We start from the raw sequence: 18,642 nt of genomic DNA, 5'->3' as shown, positions 1-18,642 counted from the left end.
GTATTAGCTTGACTTGACTTATTGACTTTATTGGCTTTGCATCCGTCGGTTGGGCTGTTATAGCAAATTATTATTAACATTCGTGACCGGCTTAACACGGTCATGTCCATGATTCAGCTCGCTTGCTAATCATTGAGTAGCGGGATACATATTGATGACTACGGCCCGGGTCTCGGCTTAGCCTTACTTCGCCCCGGGTGCCTGACAATGCTCACTTAGATCAAGGAGAGAAGTTAAAGGTACGGGATAGACCGGGGATTGAAATTGGTATACAGTATTTGCCTGGGAAGGGAATTCTTTGGCTTGATACCCAAGAGGGTTAAAGGATAAGTGTCAATATAATTGCCCCATGATGCACATGGGCCTATGCTCGTTGACTGTATCGTATTGATGTGCGATATATAACTGATCGTGCCAAGTTGTTTGTTAATGCCTATGAGTGTTTATCTAAACGCTACTTGTTCGCTTCATTTCAATTCTGTTCTGATTTTTACCCTTACTCAATTTAATCAATTAATTTGTTCTACTCGACTTGACCCCGATTCGATCATGATTCGTTGATTTCGACTCGATACGACATTGACCGGGTAAACTGGGATTCGATTCTATTTTCCAACTCAGTTGTGCAGTTATTGCGACTTCTTTGTGATCCTGGCCGTGATTTTGCTTAACCCTATTTTACATTCACATTAACTTGGGTTCTAGCTTGGTCTTGACTAGGCACCGATTTGACCTGGCTGGCCTCTGTTCGCACTCATCTGCGTTCCTCAATAGTTTCCCAATTATTACTCATTCATTCATATTATTGCAGCCATACTGTCTATTTATATTATTCAAATTTGATCCAATGACTTGATGGGCGATTAGCGCCTGCGCGCGTGATCAATGGTGCTTCCTGCGTTGCCGCACGGACGGCCGTGCGTATCTGGCTGTGTTGCCATCTCGGTCAGTCATGGTGAAAAAGGACTAGGAATAATTGTGTTCTGATTGGTTGCTTTCTAATGGGAGTGGGGAATTTGTGGCCGGAGCTACCGTATCTATGGCCGGGGGCTGTGTGTAATGGCGCGTATGATCATGCTGCTTCAGACAGACTGATTTGAATCGAATTTCGAATTTGGGAGCTCACAGTTCTGTTCTGATCATTGCTCTCGAGCCCACACACTCAATTCTGAATTCGAACTATGCTTAATCTTACGTTTTAAACTAGGGTACTTTTATTAATTTGCGGATTTTTGGATTTTGACATTGATGCTGTATTAACACAAGTATGCACAAGTGTTCGCCGTCTTCATTGTTTCACTTTTTAGTTCCTAGCCCTTTAGTTCTTTAGATTACTTTACCCTTGCCTGTTTAGTTCTGTCTAATTTTTCTGTAGCCTGGTGATCTCCAAATTTTTAGCTCTCTGATTGTTAGAACCCCCTACTACCATTTATAGATAGATTAGATTGTTCTTCTTCCCCAATTTGGTTTTGATTTAATCGTGTTTGGATTTGGACTTACATTTATTCTTCTTTGAGTTGAAAGGTACGTTCAGTGCATAAATCACTGTAAGTAACTCTAATTCTAATTTTGATTCTGATCTTGATCCCGGTTTCATTTACTTTCTGACGTATTATTTATTATTGCGTGCCCTTGTAGCGTGGTTGGCACGGTGCAGTACGGGTAGCACGACAAGCTCGCCATTAACAACCATCAACGACCATTAATAATTAATAATTAATGATTGACGTCCAACAACAACAGCATCGTTAGTATGGCCGTCCAGCTCACCGAGCAATTAAAGAGGGATCTCCTAGAGATCTGTACGACAGAATGGTCAGGGTCTGGAAGTGGAAGTGGAAGTGACTCAGGGGCTGGAATAATTCCTTGCTCCCCCCAGCCTGCCACTAATATACCCAGTGGGATTATCGGCAATACTGGAGGCATTAGATGTACTGAAAGCGCAAAGGCGTCCGGGCCAATTGATACAAAGGAAGCGATAAGTAATGTTCCCTGCCCGGCTACCTCGGGGCCCTCGGCTCTTCGCCGTGGCTATGGCAGCTCGGAGGGAGGCGGTAGACAACCTAAGCCTAAGCCTAGGCCTAAGCTCGAGAGTAAGACTAATAGCAAGAATGGACATGGAATGCTCGGAGCAGCTGGGCATGTTCATGCTCAGGCCCGGCCCCGTGAGGTCAAGGTGAATGCTGGACATAGCGTGTCCTCTCGGGATGAACCGCGGGGGCTGGCCAGGACTCCTACGTTCCCCAAAGGAGAGAAGAGAATCTTTGGCCCGCTGGTACGGAGGTGCGATGCGCTGCAAACCTTGTGGCGACCTGGAACCTCTGACAATGCAGCCGGCAAGCGTGGAAGCGGCCAAACCGGTACCAAAAGCGGCCAAACAGGGACCGTAGCACGCCCGCGGCCAGTGCTGACGGAATCCATTCTGAGGGAGTTGAGGACTCTGCCGGGATACGTGATACCTGGAGCCGCGCCGTCGACGAATCCCGCGATGGTGCCGACCCCGGGGGTGTTGGCGCCTGCCTTGGCTAGAGCATCAAGGACCCTCACTAATGCTGATTCAGTCGTGATCCCGGAGACCCCGGAGACTCAGGAGCCTCATGTTCAGGAGCCCTACGTTCAGGTTGGCCCAGCCGGTGGCTTGCTGGCTGCAGGCTCTGGTGGGCAGACGAACCGAGGCCTTAGACGGATCAGGGCACAAAAGGGGCAGGTAGTATATGAATCGGCTGACGAATCTACTCTCATTGTAGAGATTTCCGATGACGAAGATAGGGATGCAAATGCAAGTACAATTGCAAATACAAATGCAGTAAGCATTATTAAGAAGAAGAGGCCTAGCAACAAGAAGAAGCCTGCGCTCAACAAGAAGCCTGCACCCATTCTTCCTCGGGTAGCGGTATCACCTAATCCTACTAATCCTACTGAGGGCCGAGCAGTTGTGGAGCAGCAGCAGCAGGAGGAGCTGCAGCAACAACAACAACAACAACAACAACAGCAGCAGCAACAACAACAAGAACAACAAGATCAACAGCAACAACGACAACAACAACAGCCGCTATCGCTGCAGTCACAGCAACAACAACGACAGCAGCTGCGTCGCGGTTACGGGGGGGAAACTGAGGTACAGGTCGTTTGCACTGGGGGATATAACTATATTGAATCTGTGAGAAGGATAAAGGGGCAGGTCGGTGGGTGTGTGGGGGAAAACCAGGTAGTGGGTATTCGCCGTATGCAGGACGGGTCAATTCTTTTTGTTTTTGCGGATGGTAAAAGGGATCTGGCCGAGGTTTTTGCCAACCGGATTAATACTCGGCTCGGTACAGGGTGGAGAGCCTGGATAGTTAGAAAATCTATGATCATAGATGTTTCTGAAATTGACCCCACGGTCGGGGCCAATGAAGTGGTTCGGGCTGTTAGTCGTGCGATCGGCGCTGAGGCTGACAATGACAACCATGCCATCCGACTCATTTCTTCGGGAATGGACCGGGTCGGCAGGCTTCGGGCCAAGTTGGAGTGCTCGACTGAGCTATACAGCCAGGTCTCTGGCCTGGATAAGCTCCAGATTGGGTGGAGCATGGCGCGGTTGCGGATTTGCGATCGGTACAGGGGGGAGAATGACGTAGGGGCTGCGACGGGCCCGAGAAGGGGGGGGGCGATGAGGTATAGGTATGGGTCGGTTTGAGGGTTAACTACCGGCAATACAACCGGAAGCCGGCTAACTGTTTTGTTTTGTCAATTACAGTTTGCCATCTGTATGGAGTTCGGTGGCTTTGATAGTTTGATAATTTGATACAGGATGCTAATTTGATACAGGATGCTTAGGGGGGATTAGCGTGATATGTCCAACGCTGGGTGGTTCTGGTTTCTTGTTGCTGGTGGCTGTTAGGATTATATAACTATCTTGAGTATTTTGGCTGTCTCATTTACTCATTTACTCATTTACTTCATTTACTTCATTTACTTCATTTACTTCTTTTATTGTATTTTATCTATTTTATTTTATCTTATCTGACACTTATTGCTACATATCATGTTATAGCTTCTTGCCATTTTACTTTTTGTTAATTTTACTGCTAATTATTGCTATATTATATTTGTTATATTAGTATATTCGTATTCTATTTTTTCCTAATTGTTATCATATGATATTTTATCGTTGTTACACTATTGGCGCATTGCGTTGCAATTGTATTACATTGTCCTTACTTTATCATTTTATTATTTCATTATTATAGACTATATTTGTTATATTTTACGCTACTATATTACGGGTAACGCCGATGATTTCTGCCAGTGCACTCCGGCCTGGTGTTACTTGTTATACTGCGCTTGTCTTACTTGCGGCGTCTGTGTATTGGTTCTGTGTTACAGTCCCGCCTTAATGCCGGGCTCGTTGGCTAATAAACTATGTGCCCTTGGGTCGCTATTGCATATCATAAATATTGATCGTATTAACCGTTATTATCTTCTCCGTCATTACCGTTTTATCCTCACTTTGAGTGCTTGTGCCTGGCCCGAACATGCAACTCTGCCACTTTGCCACTCCTTGCCCATCTGGGCGAGGGAAGTTAAACGTTAGCGCTGCAGCCCCGCCTGACGATCCAATTCTGATTGACACCCCTGTTCCTTCTGCATTCCACGCCCTTGACAACACATTACACGCATTACATGTCCTCTCCTAGACACTTATCGGTGCGACGCACAGACGAGCGGCACTGTACCATTGAATGCTAAGCAAACAACAGCAACAGTTATTACAGTTATTTAGTTATTTTACTGCCTCATGGCTAACTACTGACCATCAATTACGGTTGCCATTGATTCCAAGCTCTTTATTGATTACCATCCCACTAAATATCATTCCTCCTTGCCTTTCATATTGACTGTGATAAGGGTGCTAAGTGACACATCATCATCTTCTCTTCCCTTCTCATTTGGGTTCCCTGGGCTGGGACTAAAAGTATTGAGACATTGGGGTGGTAACCGTTATAGCGTTGCGTTTATTCTTAAATGACTTAATATTGATTGACTCAATCACTGACTTACTGCTTGTTCACTTATGAACCTAATTTTATACTAGCAACGGTTGAAACTGGTTAAGTTGGTTCTGCTTTGACGGTGGACTGTTACTCTTGACATTAATTGCAGCTTTCCCACCCTGACACGGACTGATTTAATCTTGCAGTGGCCTTGTGCCTCTTGATTTGATTGGCAACTGGCGTGAATTCAATTTGGGTGACTATCATCTACCTTCTATCCTCATTTGACCGCACTGTTAACGGTTGACTGAAACATTCTTTGATTTAGTCAGCATTTGATTCAGCTCGGGCTGGTGCCCGTGCTGTTATCCCAACTTGACATAATTCATTACAACCTACCTTACCTTACTTTCATCGTTCCTAATTCAGTTAATCTCGTCGTTCTCACTTCGGGCCTTTGATTTCTCACCTCACAGCAGCTTCATTGACTACATAATTCTAATGTATCCTCCACCATGGTCACCAAGGAGGCTGGACGGGTGTGGTTTGTGGTCTGGTTATCATTTCATCTCAATTCAATAGGACGGGCGGGTTAAGAATTCGATGGGAATTTGCTCCTGTCCACTCTGTGTTGTTTGTCGGTCAATCTGCCTGTAATTATCTTTTGCTGAATTATTATTATCACTTAATTAGTACTTAATTAACTTACCTGCACTTTGTCTTCTTATTTATTATTTATTATTTATTAAATTATTAATTATTTATTTATTTATTTATTTATTTATTTATTTAGAATCAGTACCAGGGTTGTTGGTGGTCTGGTGTTTGATTGGGTGCTGCTCCCATTTGTTGCTGATTTCATCTTATTCCATCAGATATTTAACTGGCCTGGGCGAGTTGGGTTTTTGCTCCTCTTTACCTGGAATAACTCAGATTGCTCTGGACGATTGGGAGTAGGCCTTGGGTGGTCTGTGTCGGGGCATAATTTCTGCTACCCTGCTTGTCCTATCTATCCGCAGCAGGTCTGTGGGCTGTTGTTGGGCTAACTGAACGACTTACTCACTGTTTCAATTACGTTGACTGTTATGCTTGGAAGACTTTACCAGTAAATATCACTGATTTGCATTCGTTTCTGATTTGCATTCGTCTCTGGCCGCTACGTTTTCCTGGCTGTCTGCCTCCCAATCCTTACTCGATCACTGAGTTCGGTTTATTTGATTTGCCCCGCTTTGTCTGTCAGCGTTATTAGCCGGTTGGATTCCGACCGGGGTTGACTGAGGCTGACCTTATATAGCTGCTAGTTATCCACTGTTGCAGGTTGCTGTCTATTAACTGCTAGTCTATTAATCTATTATAGTTATTATAGTTTCTTGCTTTTCCTACTTTGTCTACGTTTTAAGCTTACGGGTACAATACATGTGCCTGACTACTTACCTGCATACCTACCTATTCATTTCATTCAATTCATTCAATTTGTCTAATTTATTTTATTATTATTTATTTAATACAGCAATCATTTAGCCATCTCTGTTATGTTCCTCACCCCCCCCTTTTTTTCATCTGTACATGCTCACTGTCTGTTTCCTGCTTGTTTCTTCCGGGGCTCTGGTTGTTGTCCACTGACCGATCTAGCTTGATGTGTGGGGATAGGACCTTGGAGAGGAGATGGGGTCTTCGGCTTCGGCTAGGAGGTGATAAATAATTGACTATTTGTGGGAGAGTTAATAATCGCATTTATTGATCTAATTTGATTGATTTAGCATAATTTAAGTTGATTGCAGACTCCTTCTTTCGCTCAAATGCATGTCGTGCGAGGTATGTCTGCTCTATTTCGTGCGGCCATAGGTACTTTGCGCTGACTTGATTGTTGAATTGTGCTAGTTATGCTAATTATGCTAGTCGCCGTCTAACTCGGCGTCGGACCTATTGTCGGACTGGAGCTAGTCCACCGCGCTGTCGTGCGCGCTCTATACTTTCCTTTTTCTTTAGAATCTCTGTAATGAATGTCAGTAAAGGGGCTCGGCGATTTTCATCAAGGACGCAGTCCACCAAGGTTTCCGGATATAATACCCCTACTTCCATTATTACGCGTGTGCGCTCGGCTGCCCATCTAGGGCAATGGAACATGGTGTGTTCTGCGTCGTCAACTACGGGTGGGTCACAGAACCAGCAGTTTGGTGTGCTGCTGCGCTTGATTCGATGCAAGAATGAGTTGAAACACCCGTGATTGGTTAAAATCTGGGTTAAATAGTAGTTTAAATGTAGGGGACCGTTTTTCTTTATCCAATGTCCTATATCGGGTATCAGGCGTCGGGTCCACGCGCCATAGCGTGTGTTTTCCCAATGGTGTTGCCAGCTGGCCTGGGCTTGTTCTCGTATGGCGGCTACATACCTGTTGTATTCGTCCACATTGTCGATTTCAAGCCCAAATAACTGTTGACGGATCTGTATTAGCAAGTTCCAGGGCATACAACCGGTCAGGACGGTTAGGGCATCGTGCGAGACTGTATAATAGGAATAGGCTACGCGTATTAAACCTAGTTTTTGAGTTGATAACATAATGCGAGTCACGGTTTTGAACTTCACGGTCTCGTGCCAAACCGGTGCAGCGTATAGTACAATTGATTCAGTGACACGGTAATAGAGCATTCGAGGTTTACGTCCTCCTCCGCGTAGATTCGGCAGAAGCCAGGCTAGGTGCTGGGCGACCCTGCAGGCTTTGTCGGTAACCTTCACTATGTGACTGCGGAAGCTTCGGGTGTTGCTGAACATTACACCTAGATATCGCATTGAGGAAACAGTCTGGATCACGGAGGTTTCATGCTGAAGGGTCAGACCGCCGCGAACTCGTCGACCTGTCAGGAGGACGGCTTCGGTTTTCTGGGTGGCTAGGGTTAGGCTATTCTGACGATACCATTCGCTTAGCTGTCGTAATGCTAGCTCAGCTATTTCGCGTAAACTGCTCAGGGGGCCTAGTATAATTAGGGCTAGATCGTCTGCAAATGCAATGGTCATTACGTTCCGGGGTAATGTGACTTCTAGTATCGAGTCGTATGCCAAGTTCCATAGGAGTGGTCCCAGGACTGATCCTTGTGGAACTCCGGCGTACACCGCTTGTTCTATCCACGTGCCGTCGGGCATCGTGGTACCTATAAATCTGTTGTCTAAGTAATCTTCCAGCATCGCTATCAGTGGGGGCGGGAAATTGCGACGGCGAGCGGCAGAGATGATATTTCTCCATTGAACGGTGTTAAAGGCGTTCTTCACGTCTAGCCCAATTAATAGGCAATGGTATCCGGAGTTACGTGCGCGATCCCACTCCGATATTACTACTTTCATTGCCTGTAACGTTGACCGCTTCCGACGGAAACCGTATTGGCGAGGGGACAAATCCCCAGAATCCTTTAGGGCATCCTCCAAATGTTCTTTTAGGGCGTACTCGAAGCCTTTGCCGAGGTTTGATAGCATGCAGAGGGGGCGCAGGTCTGAATACGTATTAAAGGGCTTCCCGGGCTTCGGTATTAACACCAATCGGCCGACTTTCCAGGAGGCGGGAAAATATGATAATCTATAGCATGCATTAAATAGGTCACGAACCCATTCTGGTGCCAGTTTGTAAATGGGGCGAAGGGCCTCCCCGGTTATCCCGTCGCGTCCGGGTGCTTTCCCCCTAGATACTTTACCGAGGGCCATGGTAACGTCAAGGACACTGAATGGATAGGGTTCATGTGGGTCTTCTGGGACTCTTTGTTGATTCGGTACATCGTCGCGTGAAATGGGGTTCATTCTCGTTGTTGCGGTGGGTTCATTATTGGGCGGAGCAGTAGCTCGACGCTTCGGATGGGCGTTGCTGGGCCCGGGTTGGGGGCTGGAAGGCCTATCCTGTACAATGATGGTGGCAGGTGCATTGTCGGGACTGGCAGGCGCGAGGGGGGAGGCTGGCTCGTTCCTTTCGACTACTGGGGGTTCAGTTATAAACAACTGTGACACGGCTGCTCTAAATTCAGTTTCGTTGAGACGTATTTGTTGGGAGCCTCCTTTTAATCGTTTCATCACGGCTTTGTAAGGCTTGCTCCATGGATATCGGGCCACTTCACTGATCATTTCGGACCAGGAAGTGTCCTTGCTTTTACGAATGGCCTTGACTAATGCACGACGATCGGATAACATGCGTCTGCGGAGGGGGTGCTCGAGAACGTTCGTTACATGCGGGACCGCGTGTTGCCATTTTATGCGAGACCGTGCCGCGGCCAGTCTAAGCTTTGTTAATTCTTTGTTCCACCAGGAAACAAATTTTCTTTTCTTTAATGTCCTTGGTACCCGCGCGGTTTCATACCATGATTCTAATTCAGATATGGCATTGTCTATATCGTTCCGGCTTTCGAATATAAAAATGGTCCGTTCACGAATCCAGGAGGGTGTTTCTGGCGGTAGGGCTAAATTAGTGGTTATTATGGTAGCCCACTCTTCCATGCTGGGCGGGCTGCTTTGGATATTCCATTCTGAATTCATGGAAGAATTGGTGAAGGCGGTGGTGGCGGTGAAGCGGTGTATTAGGTAGTTGTGATCAGAGCCGGTATACTTTGTTGATACAACTGAGCGACTTAGGCGGGTTCTTAATTCACGATGGCACGCCATTAAATCAATGCGGGACTGCTGGCGATTGCGGATAAAGGAGGGGCCGCCTCTGCTATTAACAGGTATTAAGCCGGTTTGCTCGCAGATGCGAAGCAATCGATATCCGCGCGCGTCGGTTCGGTCGGACCCCCATTGCACGGAACGCGCGTTGAAATCTCCGGCTATGATCGAGGGCTTGCTAGATGAAACGATCCCGGTTAACAAATTGTCTAATTGGCCACCATAGGTGGCCATTGTAAGTGAGGGGGAAAAATAGCACCCAAAAATGACAAAGTCCCGAGTTTCTAGGCCTATGCAGCCATCAGAGCTATGTATCTTACGGATTGTCCCGAGTTCGGCGGCCGGCGATGGTCCCTGCACGTGCCATATGCTAAGGGTCCCGCTGGGATCGGTGTACCACTCGGGTCGTGGATTGTGGGGCTCACTTATTACCACAATGTCGGCTCGAAAGTCGTGCACGGCCTGCCAAAGAATGTCCTGGGCGGCGCGGCAGTGGTTCAGGTTTGCTTGTAGTACCGTGAAGGCGGACATGGCTGTTCCTGTTGAGCGAATTATGGTATTAGTTTCGGCGGATTGGTTGACTGTGTATTCTATGTCTGCTTTACTAGGTTGGCTCTGTTGTTGCAAGATTGTTGCAATTTGCTTTCAGCCGAACAATGACATTAGTTGCCATCAAGATGGTCGCGATGATTATTCTAATATGATTGACGACTAACGGACTAATTATCTAGGTAACTTGAAATTGCTTACTTTAAATAGGGACCAGAATTTGTCTGTTATCCTCTGCTCTCTTGCTCTTGTGCTTCTTCGTCGCCCTGTCTCTTCTTCTGCTCTTTCTTCTTCTCCGGCTTTCTCTTCTCCTGCTTTCCTCTCTCTTCCCTTCGTCTCTGTCTTTGTCTTCTTTATAGTAATCTCGTTTTTTGTCAGTAATCTCGTTCCCGTTGTGCGCTTGTGGGCAATTTGCATATTGGTTATTAGCGATTTGCATTCTGCATTTTAGGGTTTGGGGTTTGGTGAGTGCTTTACTGGCCACGATTGGATGGGCGGGTTGTGGGGTAATTGAGGTTGGAAATTGAACGCTAGGGATGCAGTGTGTGCAGTCCAATTTGCTGGCTACTGATTGTGATTTACGGATGCTAATCATAATCAGTAGACGTGATTATCACTATTATTGATTTTCTTACCTGAGATAAATTTTTTGGGTTGTTCAATTCGGTACGTTTGATTTCTGTTATGGCTGATCGATGGATTATCAACCATTGAGGCTGTATAAGATGGTTAGGCGACGCAGCTCGGTCCTTGTTTCTGAGACGGGATTGGCTGCTGTATTAAGCTCAGTTATGGTGGTGGGAAGTATGGGTGGGGAGCGACAAATGCTGTAGGCGGGATTATGATCCTGATATGTTGAGTGCGTTTCTCCCTTCTCAACTGTTATCCAATTATCATGATCGCTATCGCATTATCGCATTTGCGTTTTACATTTTATTAATGCTGCTACATCTTACATCTTACAGTTACTTTTCACATTTATATTTATTTATATGGCGGCCGGTTGTAGTTTGCAGACGAATGGATTCTGCCCAGATTGCTCGGATTTAACAACTTCAACAAAATAAATAACATGTCTTTTGCTGATATTTAATTGCTCACTGTGTTCACAAGATTGTCTGTAGGATTGTTAAATTGCTAAGATCGTTAAGGTTGTTAATTATGTAATTTAATTTTAGCGTAATTTATTTAATTTACTTGTTAGAAGGCAAGATATTAGGGGATACAATAGTGGATAGGTGCTTGCTTCTGCAGGTATCTATTGCCGTCTCTTGATGCACTGCATCATGGGTGATTCTGTTGCAGTGGATTCCTTGGCTGTCGATATTTAGAGGTGTGTTATCGCCGGCGCTGCTTGCGTGATTAAGGCGGCTTTTGTTTCTGCGTTTTCTGCGCTCTCCGGGGCCTTCAACCCTGTAACGATAACATGGCTTACGCTACTTGCTTACGTTGCTCACTGTTCACTGTTCGCTGGCGACGGGCACTGTTCGCTGGCAGCGGGCACTGTTCACTGGCGGCGGGTAAGTTAAGGTTCAAATTAAAATTTAAGTCCATATGGAAATTTAAGGCCTGTAGTTCGTGATTTCTAGCTGTAATTCGGAGTTGATTTCGGTTCTCGTGGTCGGGATTCATGGGTCAAGATTCTAGACTTGGGTTTCGGACCGCGGATAGTAATATGATTCGTTTTGAGCCTGACTGAGTTGGTTACCTTGACGGTCTGGTTGACTGACTTCATTGCCACCTGAGTTTGCCATGGTTTATCTGTCACTTTCTATGCCAGCCTGGGATTACCTGCTGTGACATCTCAGTTGGGTACCCTCTCCTTGCTGGCCCTATGCGTACGGGTGTGCATGCTTATGTTCGCGCGCGTGCTGCATGTTTGTATGCATTGTGTTATTGGATGTGTGATATGTGTTGCGTATTTGATGATGCGCTTGAGGCATCGTTGATTGTAGCTTGTCGCTGGTCTTGGGAGTGTGCGGCTTGGCTCTTCCTGCCATTGTACTGTATTTAATTTCGAATAGTCAGTTGCTTGCCTGGTCTGTTATTTATTTATTTATTTATTTCATTACTAAATGTAACAAGCGGGGTTACAGCTTGGTATCAGTGTGCTGCCTGCTGCAATGCGATTAGTGCACTGAATCTGCGAACTTGTTAATTTTGATTTATTAATTTATTAATTATAGGTTTATGGGTCCATAAGTGCATGAGCTTTTGGGTTGTGAGTTCGATTTTGTCGGATTAATTGTTATGCGAGCTGTTATCGTCATAATGCGGACTCGTATGAGTGTCTCTCGGTTGGTTGGGGACGCAAACGGGCAAGGTTGCTGCTTTTGGTCTGATCCATCTATCTCTCTTAAATTTCTTGAACTTATATTTCATGGTGTACCGGTGGCGTTCTGTCGCTGACAGGGGACTTCTTGCAGCTGGCAGTGCGTCTTCCTGCATCTATGAACGGGTAATCGGCCATCCTTTATGGTTTCACTTCGTTCTTTTGGCTGTCGCGGGCATTCTCTGTAACTGATTGATTGTTAGTTGGTGATAAGTGGTGGTTTAGTATATGGTTTTAAGTTAAGTTCACCCCATGAGTAATGCCTATGACGTGTTCTGTTAACGGTCGGCATCATCAGTGTTACTGTTATATTAATGTCCTATTATTATCCTACTTTGTGTTGTCGACCTTTGGTCCTCTTGATGGGTACATTTCTTGGCGGAATCCCATACGAGGCCTAGGTTTGGTCATTCATTGCGGCTGAGTATTTAATGATTCCTTGTCCATTAGTTATCTATCTATTTAGCTTTATTTTATTTATAATGGTTAAACATTTTGTTGCACTCCATTTCAAGTATCGCGCTGAAATATTGACATTATTGATTATTTCTTGCAAACTGATATGCCCATCTGGCGGCTCGGTCGGACTCAGGTTGCCAGTCAATGTGCCTGCTACCCTTAGTCTTGTAAACTTCATAAATTTTCAGTAAGTAGCATTTCTGCTTGTCTGGATGAAATCCTTTGGCCGCTGCTGGATCCCTGGACTGACGCCAGCAGCATCATGGTCCAGTTGAGTCATATCAATTTCATGTTAGCTTTCCTCTTTCCTTTAATGATTTGATTTAGTTATTGGCTGCGGCTCGCAGTGCTTGTTAATGGAACACAGTGAGCTATACCTTCCTATGTGATCTTGATGTTTGCCTCCATGGGCGTTACAACTGTTATATCAGGCTCTCGTTTTGTAGTCTCCTGTCTTCTGTTTTGCTGATGGGGGCCGAGTTGTCATGGCAGTCTTCATTCCTGATGTGTTTGCATTAAGTCACGTTGGACACAGAGTCGGTCATGATTTCTGTGATAAACATTCTTGTTTGTGATAAACACCCTTGTATTTTATTTTTCGCTGAGCACCGTTATATACGTTACATACCTATATTTTATACATACCCCTGACCTGCTACAGATGCCGGCCGAATTGTGGGGCCTTTCTCCACTCGATTCCGCATGGTATAATTGGTTGACCAGCTTATTGCCATTACTGGGTGCCTCAACGCTTCAATTATCCTCTTAATTTCTTAATATATATTGAAATTACCAAGGTGAACAAGGTTGCTGCAATTGTCACCATTAGGCTGCATTAGGCTGGGTTTGATGTTTTTCTTGATGTTTCCCTGTTTTCCTGTTTTCTTGCCGATAATATACCGGGGTGACGGTTGCATGGGTTGCACGGGTTGTTCTTCAGCCCTTAATTATTCTTCAGCCCTTAAATTTAATTTAATTTAATTAATCTGAATCTATGATTGAGCATAATCTACCCTACGCTAACCTATTTTCAGACCTAATCGGGGCCTTCTTGTTGGTATGTTTTCTTCTGTCTGTTTTAAGCTTCTATGGCTAGTATCATTTGTTGTTTGTTTAATGCTCGATTGGTGTTGAATGGCTATTACGTTTATATGACAACTATTGGTTTTGCACATCGCTCCTTAACGCGCCTTAATTGATTGATTTAATGTTGGACGTGCGCTCTATCGGTTGTTTTCGGAAATATAATTCGATTATTCGATTATTCGATTATTCGATCGTTCGACTAAGTAAGTTTGATGCGATTGTCTGGGATCTGGTTTATTGATTGTTTCAACTGGTAAATCGGGTTCTTTCTTTACTTCTTTTCTCAACCTACATATTCGCTCTTTATTAACACAATATAATTATTATAATAATAATGTCCCAGAGAATATCGGCATGGTGATTCACTTGCATATTCATATCCAATTAACTGTTTGGAATTCATAAACTGCTTGAAAATTAGGCTGTTTGATAGTTATACTGTGACGTTTATTGCTTGTTGATCATGCGTCATGTTTTCATGGGGCAGTAGGAGGTAATACGTTTTCCCCTTGGTTCGAGTGATTGACTGGTCTGAATGATATGGCCGAGTATCTTACTAAATAATTTATCACTTCTTAGTTGCTATCTGTCCATCTGGCTATTCGTTGATTTGTTGGGATGATCAATGTGGACGCAGACTCGGAGTCGGATCTGGATTATGGATGATTGATCTTGATCTTCATCATATTGGCAATGCGTAATATATCTTGAGTAGTGGTGGGACGCGATAACGCATAATAATGCGCGATAATGCGGTGATATGACTGGGGACTGCAATTGTTAATTGACTGAATTGATCATGCATTGATGTATATGTATATTTGATTTGCTTACAATAACAATTATAATTATTCTTTTCTTACATTCTAGCTTACACCTACGTCTTATGCTTACTTGCATTGACAAGCTACAATCTAATAATTTAGCAATCTATCTATCATTATTATTATTAACTTATAACCTAAGCACACAATACAAACTTAATACTAGCCTAACTATTATTATTGGTTGCGATATGGATGTGGTGGATGTGAGGGTGGTAGAGGAGTGTACGAGGCTGGATAGGTAATTGTAAATGGGGGGTTATAAGAATATGATGCGGGTTGATATGGAGTATGGATGGGGGGTGGATGTGATATGTGTGGGTAAGATGGCTGTTGGGAGTATTGTTGGAGATGGGCTGAATTGTTATAATTTATGTTCTGCGGTAACTGGTGGACTGGAGGATGTGTCGGTAATCCCATCAATGGGGGTGGTGGTCGGTTGCGTGGCCGTTGGTTGCGTGATCGCGGGTTGCGCGGCCGCGGTGCTGCCGGGGTTGCTCTCGGGTGCCATGGGCGTCCTTGGCTCCGGCGGGACCATCGGTACGGGTTACGTTGCCCTGATGATGCTTGGCTTAAGTGCACCACCGCGGCCGCGTGGCGCATGGTCTCGCGCTGGATCCTCTCGACGTGGGCGGACACCGCTCTGTCCACCGATCCCGAAATTACGGCGTCTAGCTGCTGCAATGATTTAAACGAAGGGCTGACATTGGGAGTTGGAGTATTACGGGTATTACTTACGGCTGTTTTAGGCTGTTTAAGGCTATGACTTGGAACTATGGCTATGGTAATTTGCTAAGACTTTTGATAGCTACTGCATCTGCTTGAATTGGCTTTGGCAACGGTAGACTTTACTTTCTTTAATTTGATTTGATTTAGCTTGGTTTATTACAATTTAATCTAGGTGGAATTGTGGATGTGATCTCAATTCAATTATTGCTGCCTATTCTCCTATTCATCTTGCTTGCTGCGATATGGTGATCTGATTCATTCGGTACCGTACGATTTGATTCGGCTTAATGTGATCTTGAGCTGATTTTGATTGTGTTTACGATTGTGCGTTGGTTATGATTGACCTTGACCTTGAGCTCGGCTGCCAGCCTATTGGCCTGTTGGCCTGTTGCCCTAGCTTATTTTATTGTTGAATTTAATTTTGATCCTATGGGTTAGTTTAACCCGTTTATGTTAATGATCTGGCCGAGGAGCCTTCGCTGGTCTTTGATCACCAGGTCCGGCTTTTTAAGCTCACCTAGAACATTAACAGTCGGTTCTACAAATACAGTACGGCCTGGACTTACTTTGTTTGCGATGAAGTCCCTGATTTCGTCATGTCGTCTGATACGCATTGGCTTGACATGCATACAGCCTCCTATAATGTGACCCAGAGTTTCTGGTTGGGCGCGACATCTTCTGCATGCTACATCGTCGCACTGCTGTGCTCGCTTCATGGTTGTCTTGTTTCCAAACGTATTCGTCCTTAATTTGAGTGCGTCGATAAACCTGGAGGGCTTCAGGAGCGTTGGGATCCGCAACCATGTGTTGCCAATCTTGTCTTGGCGGAAATCAGCTACCCCTTGTCCCTGTGATATTAGCCGCTGCCATCGGTCGGTTTCTTCCTTCTTGAGCCGGTTTCGAGCGGTTTCAATCTCTTCTAGTGTAGCTGGCCAGTTAATACGCATCGAATTGGCGTAGACTTTCAATCGCTTTTGCAGTGATTCATCTTGTATTATATCGGTGAGGACAACGTCAGCTGATACAGCCGCTTTAGCGGCATGTCTTAGTACGGCCAGTTTTACAACGTGTTCGAGGCGAGGAAATCCCAATCCACCATGCGATTTCGCCGTATAAATTAAGCCATCGGTTGTTGATGGCGTTAGATGCAACATTTGTTTAAGTTCTTGCCTCAGAGCCTGATCCAGATTTTGGAGTGACGTTCCGTGCGGCGGACTCGCGATCAGGCCATAAATAAAGTGAGGCAATACATAAGTTTGAATAAGGTTGACCTTCTGGTGTGGTTTCAGCTTCATTTTCTTTACATTCTTTATTGCTTGCAGAATCGCTGGTATTTCCTCTCCTCGTTTCAATCCACTCCACGGTTTGATTCCAATTCCCAGGTACGTAATAATACTCTCCGGGGTTACAATTTGAGTTTCTTCATTTTCGATTTGTATTTTGGGATCTTTTAAGTGCCATGTTTTGTTCTTTGCTACAATTTCGAAGCATGAGCACTTGTTCGTAGCCACTTTCATGCCCAGATCCTTGAGATATTTTGTTAGCATCTCCATTTGTTCTTTTGCCTCTTGTGCATCTTTAGCTAGAAGTACTATGTCGTCTGCAAAGGCCAATATCGCCAGATTATTTCCGTTTATTTTAACCCCGGAGGATTCCTGGTTTATTTTTTCGATGATCGGCTCGATAACCAAATTGAATAGCAGCGGCGATAAGGGGTCTCCTTGTTTGACACCCCGTTTGAGAGTGATTTCTACACTGTCCTCGTTTCTGGCCTTGATTACAGTTTTGCAGCCCTCGTACATACTTCCGACAATGTCCGTTAGGCATTGTGGAACACGTTTCCCTCTGAGACTGGGTAGCAATGCGGCGTGTGGTATCGTGTCAAATGCTTTGGAAATATCAATGATACTCACTACGCCGCTTGTTTTGGCTTTCATTCGTGCTATAGCTCGGTCCAATAAAACTATATTATTTTTACAGCCATCTTCAGTCACGAAACCTTTTTGTCTATTCGATTGGTTTGTAAATTTTCTTATTCTGTTGTCGATGGCCCCTGAAAATATTCTGGCAAGCAGCGGACCGATCGTTATTGGCCTCCAGTTTTTGACGTCTTGCGGATCTTTGCCTGCTTTTGGTATCAGTGTTGTTCGATTTAGTTTCCATATTTCTGGGTAGTGTCCCGAGAGCAATACGATATTGAAGAGCTTGGTCATCACTTCCGCCACACCTTCCTCTTTGAGATGTGTTTTCTTAATTTGATCTAGCCCGCCGGCCGTTTTGTTTTTAATCTTGCTAATTCGTTTTTTAATTTCGTCCACGTTAAATGGGGGGCAGGCTTCTGACGGTGATACCAATTCTTCCAAGTCTCGTTGGTCTTCCATTGTGGGGCCACTGACACCCCACAACTCAGTGTATAGTTGGCTGATATCTGCGGCAGTTGGTAGTTCGTTATGCCTTTCGACTGCTGAGAAATCGCCACTAATGGCCACGTTTGCCAGCTTTTTTGGACATTTGTTGTACAGTTCCTGGCAACGGGCATAACAATATCGTGCACGTGCGTTGTGGTTTCTTTTGTTCCTCCGTCGACCGCTGCGCACGTCACGTGGATTAGTCGTTCCTGTTGGTTCTCTATTACGATCCTTGTTCTCGTTGTTCAGGAGTTTAGGAATAAGTGAGTCACTAATCCACTTATCTATTTCTTCCGAGGTTTCAGGGCTTCTATTTAGGTTATGCAATATAGTATCTAGCTCTTGGATGCATGCATAGTACCTGTTGTCCTCTGGCAGAGTCACCGAGTACGTTTCTTGTCGGATTTTGTTGGACCATGTCTCGATGAGATCTTCATCTACGCCGATATCACTTAAGTTAATGTTCAGTTGCGTTTCTATTGTCTCTTCCGGTTCGATATGTACGTTGCCAGAAAATTCAGGTTCACTTACTGCCCTTGAAACCTCATTGGACGTCCCTGTGCTGTCGGATGAGTGGCTGCCGGCTGGCGGTGGTCCGTTACTCTCCAACGGCCTATTTACTGTTGGTGTAAGCATGTTCC

The 18,642-nt window shown here is 45.0% G+C and overlaps 1 protein-coding gene and 1 long non-coding RNA gene across 3 annotated transcripts; one reads left to right on the top strand and one right to left on the bottom strand.

Moving 5' to 3' along the window:
- Positions 1 to 1,753: 1,753 nt before the first annotated feature.
- LOC114882049 lies at positions 1,754 to 3,787 on the top strand. Its single transcript, XM_029198928.2, has 3 exons — positions 1,754 to 2,887; positions 2,993 to 3,118; positions 3,740 to 3,787. Exons 1-3 carry the CDS (start codon positions 1,754 to 1,756, stop codon positions 3,785 to 3,787), a joined length of 1,308 nt encoding a protein of 435 aa, XP_029054761.2.
- An 8,121-nt stretch (positions 3,788 to 11,908) lies between these two features.
- On the bottom strand, positions 11,909 to 14,340 carry LOC114881538. 2 transcript variants are annotated; one of them, XR_006830453.1, is made up of 4 exons: positions 13,979 to 14,340; positions 13,583 to 13,914; positions 13,332 to 13,504; positions 11,909 to 13,262 (listed from the first exon to the last, which is right to left on the bottom strand). It is a non-coding gene; the product is annotated as an uncharacterized LOC114881538 (long non-coding RNA). The 2 variants fall into 2 exon arrangements; XR_006830454.1 differs by having other exon boundaries at positions 13,607 to 13,914; positions 13,979 to 14,339.
- Between the last annotated feature and the right edge of the window lie 4,302 nt (positions 14,341 to 18,642).

The sequence above is a fragment of the Osmia bicornis genome, unplaced genomic scaffold (assembly GCF_907164935.1).
Source record: "Osmia bicornis bicornis unplaced genomic scaffold, iOsmBic2.1, whole genome shotgun sequence".
Lineage (NCBI taxonomy): Eukaryota > Metazoa > Arthropoda > Insecta > Hymenoptera > Megachilidae > Osmia > Osmia bicornis.
Note: the sequence above shows the minus strand (reverse complement) of the source record. Positions and strands in the feature narration are given on the sequence as shown.

Excerpts from the sequence above, each read along its gene's own strand:
- LOC114882049 (XM_029198928.2), top strand. The coding sequence starts at position 1,754 with ATGGCCGTCCAGCTCACCGAGCAATTAAAGAGGGATCTCCTAGAGATC. Across the intron at positions 2,888-2,992 it reads CTGCACCCATTCTTCCTCGG|CAGCAGCAACAACAACAAGA; the intron begins GTAGCGGTATCA and ends CAACAACAACAG. Across the intron at positions 3,119-3,739 it reads GTTACGGGGGGGAAACTGAG|TTTGCCATCTGTATGGAGTT; the intron begins GTACAGGTCGTT and ends TGTCAATTACAG.